A 12,152-nucleotide genomic window follows, 5' to 3' on the forward strand; every position below is an offset into this window, starting at 1 on the left:
TTTCAGCTCAATGTAATTTAGTGTTAAGGGCTGCAACTGAAGTCCTCTGTGATCAACTCACCAACCTGAGCAAATATGAAGAAAACACTCAATCTTTGTATTTGTGCAACAAATCTGCAGTGGCTTTTGACAGACAACATGATACCAAAAGAAGATCATTTTTTCTTCACTTTGCTGAAAATTGTTACCCTAACCTCGTTTGGCTGGTTCATTAAAAATGTCCTTCACGAAATGTGAAAATAGAACAGGATGCAGATAAAAATTTGAGAATGGAATAAATCAGCATATGGAGAAAAAGCTGTCTTCAGTTTTGGAATTATTAATATTAATCACACAGACAAGAAGTTATTTCACCTAATTTAATCAGGGAAATATAGCCAACTTCATTTAAATTTAAAATAAATTAAATTTAAAATTAAAATATCATAGGTAAACTGCAATTAATGTCCAAGCATAAGCACCATTGTTATTTCCGGAACAACTTCCATTTGCATTCCTCTCGGGCCAGCCGGAGAAGCGCTGCTGTAGCATACACCATATGTTTTAGCACTGGTAACACTGTTAATCAATTCAATATGGTATACCATGATACCAAACTATCTCTCAATCCAGTTAGTTACTGCAATAAATTATATCCATTGTAATCCATGGTCTAGCAATTGGGCAATACTGTTCTACCAATAAGTCTATATTCGGCACCAGCCTGTTTCTGTCCATATATAAATCTGTATAGCATATGGGTATATATGTGTGAAAGTGCCTGTATTAGTTATGACCTGTGGATTTGAGTGCCTGTATTTACACCTGAGTGCAGATAAAAACACTTCACTTACAGGTCTGTGCATCTCCATCTGTTTACAAATCTCTCCTCTAAGCATCTGCCATTGTATCGATGCCAGTGTGCAAACATCCATCCCCCAGGCCCTAGAAGTCCCTTATGTCCAAAAATACCCCTAAAATCAGATCTTGTTCTGGGTGTTATTCCAGGGGACACTCGTAGCTGTGGAGCCACAGTAAGTCTTCGACCATGCCCCAGTGTAGGAACACGATGGAGATCACCACCAGCACGTGCATGATCTGGTGGCTGTTGCACCAGTAGTCAAAGAGCCCTGGCCTGAAGCGCTCTGGAATACGGCTGATGTTGATGACCCCCCCGAGCAGGGCCAGCAGGTCCATGGTGAGGAAGTGGCTGAGCGAGGCGGGGCTTCCTGTGCCCACTCCCGCCCAGCGCAGCATGAAGAGGAAGAGGCGGAAAAGTGCCTGAAAGGCGAAGGACCGCAGCCGGCGCACGTTGCTGCGGGCAGTGAGGGCACTGTAGACGCCATGGGCAGAGAGCAGCATGTAGGCCAGCAGGGCGGCGCTGCGGAGCGAGGGGTAACACAGCAGCGTGATGTACACGATGGGCAGCGCTCCTGCATACAGAGACAGAAGAGACGGTTCTATGCTGCTCAGGCACATTCACCCTGGTGTGGCTTTTCTTTTGAGATAGAGAAAACCACCCAGGCATAATAAGGGCAGCGGATGTAAGCACAGTATAAGCAGTATAATCTATCAAAACCAAGCTGGGGAGACACTGTCTCAGAGCTCATTGGATTGACTGACAGAGATAAGGACACAGTGATCAGAGGGGGAGACAGAATGGGGTATGATACAGGATCATGATACGAATAGTTATTGAATTGGGGGAACTCAGTGGGCATCTCTGGGCACTTTTCAAACAGATGACAATCCTTCTAAGCCTGGGCACAGAAGGCCACAATCATTGCATTGGTGGAACCTGGTCACATAAATCGGCCTAAAAGCTTCACTACAACCATTTTGACAGTATCAGCCTTAAACTCAAATTTTGGTGCACTAAAATCATCCTGTGAATGAGTATGTTACACTGTCAGTAATGTTTTGACCTGGGAGAGTATGAGGCTGAGTCATTCATTGTGCTGTCCACAAATAAAAGGATGTGTAAAGGTGTTTGATCTGCTCAGGGGTGCCAAACTCAGCTGTTAAATGGATTCCTGCTGTGGAATGCTCTGGAGAATAAACACTACTGACAGGCACTTGCAGAAGACTGCACCCCTGCCACACTCACCCTGAGACCCACACAGTCTAACCCAGCACGGGGAGACAAGTGACTGAAGGAGCAAGGAGACCAACTAATCAAGGAAAGGAGGAGGACCACACACACACACACAAGCACAGCACACACCGAAACAAAGACCTATGAACATTCACAAAAAAGAGGAACCAGGATAAATGATACATTTTCCAAAAATAATTCAAATGTATAAACAGGTACTGCCACAACAGGTACTGAAGTTATTAATATTCATATATAATATAATTGAATAATTACCAAGTGGTAATACAGTGATTCTGTCAACAATAGCACAACGTAAAAACAAATAAGAAAAGTGTAAGCAAAGAATAAGACATCCCTGACTGCTGCCATTGTAGTACATGTTTGGACACAGACATGCATTACACCTCAGGCCCTTCCTACCTAAGGTGTTGACCATGCAGACCCCGAACATATCCAGGGAGAGCAGAGTTTGATAGACTGGTGCCCCGCCCTCATGGTTCATGAAGAGGTGATAAAGCACTGAGCCAATCTCCGGGGAGAGGCAGGCCAGGAAGTGGACCACACCCAGCCATGTCACACTGGTCTGAGACCAGGGGATGTTGAGGGGAAGCAGCACCAAGAAAATAAGTAGTGGGATTCCTGAGGGAGAGAGAAGAGAAAAGAATACAGAGTTAACATAAAAGACTGACTACTGCTTTGAGATAATGAGGGTTAATCATGTTTTCAAATATTCACTGGCTTGGCATTAATTAAAACACATTCAATGGCATTGAGCAAAATAAATAAATGCACACTGCCCAGACCTACACTTAGGCAATGTGGAACATAAGCAATATGGTTTGAAGAGAAAAATGTGGCCCACAATTTCCTGTCAGTATCCCACTCTTTCTTCCTCTCTCTCCAATTTTAAATATTTTGCCCTAAGTAGGTGTTCCAGCATATGATATCTAGCTGGCCTTTCTGCATTTTATTTTCCTCTATGTCTCTAGCTGTCCTGCTCATTGAGGCACTATAGCAGCAAAATGGCCAGTCAAGTCACACACTGTGTAGGCTTATTATTTTTGAGCTCATAATGTTTAGAGTTAATTGAAGTAAAAGAAAAGCAAAGGAGATACATGTTGATATTAATCCACTAAGATTAAGAAGGAGGAGAAAGATGGAACTTGCCATGTATTACAATCTTTCAGTTTAGGCTGTCTGTACCAGATGTATGGCTGCTTAGCAGCCTCCTCTCACACATACGCTCTCACATAGCAGGTAATCCCCACAGGTCCTGTGTAAGAGTGTTACTGTAATATACTTAAATCGGATATATGAGGGGACCCAGAGCAAAGAAATGTCACTCTTGGTTCAAGGGCAGCAAAGACACACTAACACACTGACACACACAGGCAACAGCTTACAAACTTAAGCAAATAGCTCAGAAGAATGGAGCATACTGTAAAACAAATACTGTAAAAGCATATAATATTATTCATTCAATACCCTAAATGTCTTCTGAACTTGTCTATTCCACTTTAGTTACCCGACATAAAATGTTTATGCAGGTAGTGTGGGGTTGTGATACTGTGGAAATAAGAACAGAATAAATAAACAAAAAAGAAAAGACAGAAAATTGACACACAAAGAGTCTGAGACAAAACCATTGTTGTCTCCAATCACTGTCTTGTCATTAAATTAGTTTGTTTGGTGCTGTGGCAATGCATCTTAGAACATTCAAATTAAAAGCCATGAAACTGACACCAAAGATGGAATCAACGGCCACAAGTGCCTTTGCTGTATTCTTCCAGCAACGTACAAACAACCAAGTGGGCTTATAAATGGAGAGTGAAAAGGAAGCATATGGGTCCCTGGTGCTCATGCACAGTGTGAAAGCAAGCTGTAAGTAGCCTCTCAGATGGATCTTCCTCCAGAGTTGTCTCTTGTCAGAGCTAATTAGAAAGCAGCTATTAAAGGAATGGACCAGCCCTTAAGATGGTAAAATTACATCCAGGTTTCAAAAAGGATTCCCACAAGTGAATTTTGTGAGTGAGTTTTGCAAGGGTGCACCTACTATATACTGGATTGAGAGGCAGCCTTATTCAAACTCCCTCTGAGCTGAGTCTTCACTGACCCTGATTAGCACTAATCCTGCACTACCTAATGCCACTTCCACAGCCTGGACCACTGCCACTAACCAAGTTAGTTCTCTTCTCAAAGACACGTTTGCAAACATTGATATAAAAGGGGATAGAGCGAGATCATATGTTCTTCTGAAACTGTGCTCCCTTAAAATAGATGGCAGTGCAGCATAGTGGTAAGGAGCAGGGCTTATAACCGAAAGGTTGCTGGTTCAGTTTCCCACAGGGGCACTGCTGGTGTAGCCTTGGACTAGGTACTTAACCCAGAATTGCCTCAGTAGATACCCAGCTGTATAAATGGATAACTGTAACCTATGTAACTCACTCTGAATAAGAGTGTCTGCTAAATGACAATAATGTAATATAACTGATTTAGCACTAGTAATGGAAATGTGTGATACTAAAAGGTTTTGAGATACGACTGTCTTTTACATTGTATAATTGATGAGTGTCATTGCTGGACTGTTAGTTCTATATGGTTGAGATGAAGTAAAGTATGCTATCTTACACAACCAAAGGTAAACAGCCTCATGCAAATATTTCCTGCACTTCATATTGACTTGATATATAGGTCCCTGTATCTGCGCCTGAATGCAAATAATGATTTGTCATGTCCAGTCCCAATAACGCTGAAATTGCAAAGCTTTTTATTTTTGGCAAAAAAAAGTCATGACATCTTTAGCCTAACTTGTTCAAGCAACAGAACAATAACAACACTTGTTTAAAATTATCAGATGCCTCGCAAATTATTTAAACTCTAAAAATGTATCGACGGTTAACCTTCGATGCCATGATCCAACCAGAGGTAAATGGTAATTTGGCAGCCTCTAACGTTTGTGACGAAATAATGCACTGTCCTAAAATGAGTGGTGGCCACAAAATTTCAGGATATGCCACTGCATTTTTTCTTGTAGTACCAACGTCTGTCTTGACACGCGTGCTGTGTCAGTGGGGAACTTGCTGACAACTTTAAAGCACCTCCCTACGATAAAGTTCTGCACATAACCTTTGGTATGTTCAGAGGTCAAATTAAAGAAATCCAACAATTATGAGTGCATTCAGTTGGTCTAGGCCAACACAAACTGGAAACACAAATGAGAAAGACACTGCAGAGGTTTGGACAATATCGACGTTGGTTCCATAGCCTACACGCACACAGTTATGTTTAGTTCTAATAACCTATTGTTCTAGCTAGGACACCTTTGCGCTTACCATGTGTGTATATGTTCCCCAACTCATTGTGCAGGTAGAATAGGCTTTTGATACAGTCTTGAACTGAAGATACTGGTCGGTAGCCAGTTAAGACGTATTTGTTGAACTGAAGATGCGGAGGTGAATTTGTCCAGTCCAATAGCCTTGGGCCAGTTAAAAAAACCATTATTGACAAAAATATAACAGCGCTGCCAGAAGTTAAAAACAACCGACCTATTTACAGTTTGCCTAGTTTAGGTCTCACATTATAAAATATATATATACCTATACACTGATACTTCTGAAAATTAAATATATAAAACGATCATTTATAACTCGCAAAACGACATGAAGAATCCGAGCAGTCCAGTCAACTGAAAGCGGCAAAGCCATTTAAATGGTTGATCATTTTTCCGCCGGTGGACAGCTAGCACATCAGACACCTGCCTCTCAGGCTGCAACAAGTTAGCTGGCTGGGGATGAGTGTTGTAGCCAGCTACCTAACTTAATCCTCGAAAGCAAAGAAAGTGCATCACGACGTCCGCTTCCAATTTTCACTGGCTGGTAAACACGGCTGCTTAATGGTATTAATGTCAAGTACAGTTAGTTCACTGGCCAGCAACCTGCTGTTTCAGCTTGGTAGCTTATATTCCACAAATAGATCTTTAAAACAAACAAGTTTAAAACAAACTTGAACCAAAATACTCATTCGCGACAAATACTTGAAGCACCGATTCCATTTTGCAGGCAGGTGCACTGACATTTAATTGTATAGACAGGTGATTTTAATGTGTATGTTATTCAACAGAGTTGATCAAAAGTGGGGCTTATTGTGAAAATCATGTTCATGTGTAGCCACCACTGGAAGTATCGCAGTCTGTACAGCTGTGGTGCATACTTTACATGCTCTTGCTCATGGTGTCATGCGGGATTCTCTTATTGAGGCTAGGCAAGTGCAGGTAAATGCCAAAATAGGGGGTAGTGGTGCTAATGAAGCAGATAATTTCACTTAAGCATATCCATTCATCCATCCTTTAAATGAAACTGCTGCTAAAAACATTAACACGATAGAAAAAAATGACACATGCACACACCCTCAAGCACCCTAAATATTGTAATAATATACCATATAAAACAGCAGTGGAGCATAGTGGTTAAAAAGCAGGACTTGTAACCAAAAGGTTGCTAGTTCAATTCTGTCACTGTACACTTGGGGGAGGTAGTTCACCCACAGTTGCCTTGGTTGTCAGCTGTATAAATTGATAACTTGTAACCAATGTAAGTCATTCTGGATAAGAGCATCTGCTAAATGCCAAAAATGTAATGTAATGAAACACACTTATGTGTTATCACAGTGCCTCTGTGGTCCACACTGTCAGTCTCTTATGAATGTTTCCTTTACCCTAAAACTGTGCTACATCCTTCCTTTTCCCTCCCTCTCTTTATCCCCTTAGATGCTTTAGCCTGGCTTTCCATTGTTCATTAGCCAGTCAGAGAGAGTTTGACTTGAACACGCTAGCGGTAAGCCAATTACAGTGCAGGATTAACTTCCTGGGTCATTAGCCTGCTGATGTAACTTTAGGCAGCATGCCGCAGAAGGTGTCCATACAGTATTTAGGCTAGTGTGTTAACAGGAGCAATTTTAGCCTTTTAGTATTTGAAGAAATGCTGTCTTGAACTTTTAATACCTTAAATGCTACTCACACTTAAGACTCTTTTGCCATAGTTATGAATAACAAGTGTCTTCCAAAAAATGTAATATTTTCCTGTTACAGATCATAGAATACCATTATCAAACACCAGTGATATGATAATAGAGCTGTAGTAGCCTGTCACAGCATACTTCACATATTTGTCATATCTACATTGCCAACATGCAAAAGTATTTCAATTTGCTCAAATCAGCTACACATTTGTCACAGCAATGAATCTCTCTTTCTGCCCCAAATGGTCTTCTCTCACTTTACTCAACCAGCTTTTTGCCATGTTTGAGATTCATTTCTTGCTTATTTCTTTTAAACTCTACCTTTGCTTTTGAAAGAATTGGAGTAATCTCCAAAAAACCTTTTGTTAGAAAAGCCATACAAGTTAGTTGGTATTATGACCTCTATAGCTACACGATAGCTGTTCCATACATGGTTCTTACTATCCCTGATATCCTAAGAAAAGGCTAGATTTTCATCCTTCAGTGGTGGGTCTTGACCTAAATTTTTATTTATTTTTATTTATTTTATTCTAAATTTAATATCCATGAATTGACACAAAGAATCTATGTCATTATGAGGTCAATAGTGCTTGGAGGTATCTGTAAGTATGACAACCAGTTAAAACAGAATTAATTGTCAAATATGGATCTGAAAGAAACAAGAACAAAACAAAATAAACAAAAAAATCTGATGTGCAATAGCCACACAATATGTCAGAATTTTAATTTGCCCACGATTCATATGGTCATTTGCAAGACTGCAGGGCCTGTATACCTTCAATCCATTTTTTTTCTTTTGCATTGTGACAATTATTTTGCTATTTTCTGCCTAGGTTAGGGGGACTGTTGAAGCTGGACGCCACACAGAGGTACGTAATGATGGAAGACAGGTGATGGGTGGTCCAAGAAGGTAAGTTCCTTTCTCTTTTTCTTCCAGAGTTTGTGTAGCAGCCAAGGGCTTGAGCTGGCACAGTTGTGCCTTTTGTTAGGTTGTTATAAGATAATAAGGTCACAATCATTCAATTTAGTCAGTGGAATAATACAACAAACTGATGCATACCTCAGCAACTTCACACTCAAGAGACTTGCATATGATAAAAGTGCACCTTACGGAATATCACATGTGAATATAAGAATTAAAATGCTGCAACTTCACACAACCAATAAATAAACAGACTTTGATGTTCCCAAAGGGTAAATTGTCATATGGTGAACATAAAAAATAATAACAACACCAAGCTATAAAAATATCATAAGACATTGAAGTAGCAGAATATTCATATATATGACACTGTGACTGGAATTTAGACAGCAGCCATAAACAGGGAGAAATCCTCTCAAAGTGGAAAATGAGATGCGGTCAGTGTAGAAAGTGTGTCTGAGCAGAGAGAATCACATATTATTCAAAAATGACATCACACAGGGGGTATAGGATTTACTGTGTCTTCTTATTTTCTTTCCAAGGAACGCAAATGTGTCTCCCAGACAGACGTTTGAACTCCCTATATAGTCCACATGACCGACACAGTGTCCTATAAAAGAGCCCTGCTTTAAAGCAATGTTATGAAACACCTGATGCTGCGCACCAACATCTGCACATCCAAAAACCGACAGGATTCCAAAATCGTTTCCACATCCAAGTCCTGTTTTTAAACATTCTATATTACATTCTGTTTTACATGTCATAATGAATGACTGCAATTATAGTCACAGACTTTACAGTAAAAGGCAGTAACTCACCTCAATCATCACCAATGTGTAGCACCCCCCTGGTATATCAGAACATGCACCACACATAAGCTAATGTGGAGAAAGAGATTTATTTGGACAGTTTGACAGAGGGATGATTTAATGGCCAGACTGGGAGTTTAGAATATTTGTGACTCTTTCATTCTCATTATTCCCCAAGTGGTTCTGAACAATTTTTACCTTCACTGTTTTACTTGTTTCATGTACTTTGGTGGAACTTAAAGTTAGCACCAATAACTTTCTTTGGTTTATATCACCAGATTGGGAATTTGGCCAGTACAAGTAAAACTGTACGCACCACTGTAACATCTGAAAAATTCTAAGCATGAAGAGTATAGCATGTATTGTTTTAACACATAGACACCACAGCATAATGTTAAAGGAGGGAACCAGCAGTAAGAATACACTAGTGGTGTATATTTGGATATTAAAATAATGAAATCTTTAATGAAATGAAGTGTAATCACTTGTAAAGAAGGATTCCACAGATCTTTGAGCTTAGTTTTAGAATAGTGAAGTCAATGCAGAATTAGATATGACTTTAAGGATGATCCCAAAACAAATCCCAAACAAATATATAGTAAAAATGCAGCTTTATGAATGTGGCTAGGGAGAAACATACTCATTTACACCTTTTGCAGTCATTGTGTTATAGTTTTTATTCATGTACATTATTCTTATTCTTGCAAAAAAAAAAAGAACAGATGCAAATATGGTACAAAAGAAACCACTTAATTCAGCTATTTAACAACATTTAATTTAACTGAGGGAAAAATGATTTCCTTTGTGGAACACATGATTTACTGCAATATGTGCAATATATATATACATTATATATATATATATATATATATATATATATATATATATATATATATATATATATACTGTATGCTAAACATTCACACAATTACAATACATTGTTGGCATTTACCAGACACTCTTATCCAGAGCAACTTATATAGGTTACAATTTTTACATGTTATCCATTTATACAGCTGGATATTTACTGAGGCAGTGCTGGGTTAAGTACCTGACCCAAGGGTACAGCAACAGTGCCCCAATGGGGAATTGAACCAGCAACCTTTCAGTTATGAGCCCTGCTCCTTACTTCTATGCTACATACTCATCGATGCCAGTAGGTAAGGTTAAATGTACACTAACTGAAGCTATTGTAACAGGACCAGAGGAGTGGTGGTGGAGGGGCACCATGTGCCTGCAGAGTGGCTCCATTCCCTGGTGGACTGGTTCCAGGCCTCATCGTCCAGCCAGCCTACAGCAACACACCTGTTGCCAATGAACTCTCCCCTGACTTATTTAAGGTTCCCCCAGTCTCTCAATGGGTGTGAAGAAGTGTTGAGGGAGAAGTGTGGAGGGAGAGTGTGAGTGGTGTTTGGACTGAGGTGACGACTGAATCTGTGTGTAAAATAACTTTGTATGAGAAAATACATTGGTGTTTGATAATGCTCTTGTCTGCTGTTTTGGATTTGTTTGCTACATTGGGGACTAGCTTAGCTAGTCAGTAATAGAGAGGGACTGAGGGAGGTGGAGGTAAGCTCCAGATGGGGATAGGATTTCTTTTCTTTTTTTACTTTCTTTTTGTTGTTTTGTGCCATTGCTGTGGGCAGTGCATACCTGTCACAATAAAAGTCCTACAGTCCTTTTTTTTGTATTAGATTGTGTTTGGTCCGTCATTTTATTGTGCAACCCTGTACCTCACCTTTGGTCCCATCACACAATATAGAGAGGAATGTAGGCACTTCTGTTCTGTTACATTCCTCTTAAAGGCATTTTATGCTTCTATATCACTGGGCCTTAAATGTGGATTTTCTCTAAAATATACAGATTCATCATTTGATTCCAGTAATTCATGATGCTTACTTTTTGATTCTTGAGATTGAAGCATTGTGAATAGTCACATCAAACCATTTCAAAGCATAATCAAATAGCTCCAGAAACTCAGTGTACACAATGTAGAAACTGTAGCAACAGCAGATGAACTTAACTGAATAGACTAAAACCAAAATATATTATTTAGATATTGCATTGTGCCCATAAAACAGCACATGCCTATCTCAATATAAATTCAATGGGAAAGCAGATGATGAGGAGGGACCTTTGACCTTTGATCCTCGCTATTATTTGTAACTCCTCAGGATGTATTTAACTCTTGACCCCGAACAAAAGTGAGTCCTCTCTTTACAAAGGTCAAAGAGATCCCTGGATGACCATGAGTTGGGCCTTCACAAGACTGACAAAAGTCTATTCATGGGAGAGGCACACATTCTTAAAAAGCTTGAAACAACATAATGATGAAGGAAGACATTGAAGGCCCTGAGGATTTAGATTTGTGATAAACCAGCAGTATACAGAAGCCACATGACAATCACAAGCAGGGCACATAAAACATACCACCCTGCCTCTAGCCTCACTGGAGGAAGAGAAATAGAACATAAAACATAAGAACATAAAAAAGACAAAAAGCAGAAGTCAGTCAGTATAGAATAAAATAATTATCTTTCACTAATCACACCTGGCCCTGCAGTTCCAGTGCTTTACAGAGAAATGGCCACAATGAGCACCAGAATGCTGCTGGGCTGAGGGCCATACAAAGCACACATACAGATACGAGAGGGCACATCACAACACAAAACTGGTGTGTATTTTACTAATCTAATGGGAACTGATACCAAAAATATCTAGCAAGCCTCAGTAGAATTACTGTCATGGTTGTACATCTATTATTTTATTTCATCGAACCCAGACAGGAAGAGGGAAGATGAAAAGGAGGTTCCTTTATGAAAATAAAGTGTTCCTCACTGGCTTAAAACACGTCTTTATCAAAAGATATTGTGTTTACATGTTTATTTTACAGGAATTTGAAATATGAGAGTCATCAATGATCGGGAAGTGATGGAGGGGACCAAGGAGAAACAAAATGAACATCTCTTTGTTTGAGTCTTGCCCTATAAATAGTGTCTCATTTCATGCTCACACAGTAGAGCAAAGCACCAGTCATTCTAGGCTTATGAATAATCTGACTGCTGCCACTGACAGCTGTGCTTCTATTGATGACATTTTTACAAGTACTGGTGCTCCTCTGACAAATTTTCATTTCATCAGCAATTCCACTGTTTGCTCCGCTTGTTCTGCAACTGCCTCCCAAGAGCTGCAGACGTGATTGCGACATCCATTACAAAAACTACTACCAAAATCTCAGGAGCTACTGAACTCAGCATTGTTGTCAAAAAACAATAATTACCGTGGAGAAGCCTTCTTCTGTTGGTGCTCAGTGAGTGTGTGAGTCAAT

The 12,152-nt window shown here is 39.8% G+C and overlaps 1 protein-coding gene across 1 annotated transcript; it reads right to left on the reverse strand.

The window, feature by feature from the left end:
- Positions 1-978: 978 nt before the first annotated feature.
- LOC118789874 (progestin and adipoQ receptor family member 4) lies at positions 979-5,575 on the reverse strand. Its single transcript, XM_036546591.1, has 3 exons — positions 5,410-5,575; positions 2,498-2,716; positions 979-1,412 (listed from the first exon to the last, which is right to left on the reverse strand). Exons 1-3 carry the CDS (start codon positions 5,573-5,575, stop codon positions 979-981), a joined length of 819 nt encoding a protein of 272 aa, XP_036402484.1.
- Positions 5,576-12,152: the final 6,577 nt, after the last annotated feature.

The sequence above is a fragment of the Megalops cyprinoides genome, chromosome 1 (assembly GCF_013368585.1).
Source record: "Megalops cyprinoides isolate fMegCyp1 chromosome 1, fMegCyp1.pri, whole genome shotgun sequence".
In the NCBI taxonomy this organism is placed as follows: domain Eukaryota; kingdom Metazoa; phylum Chordata; class Actinopteri; order Elopiformes; family Megalopidae; genus Megalops; species Megalops cyprinoides.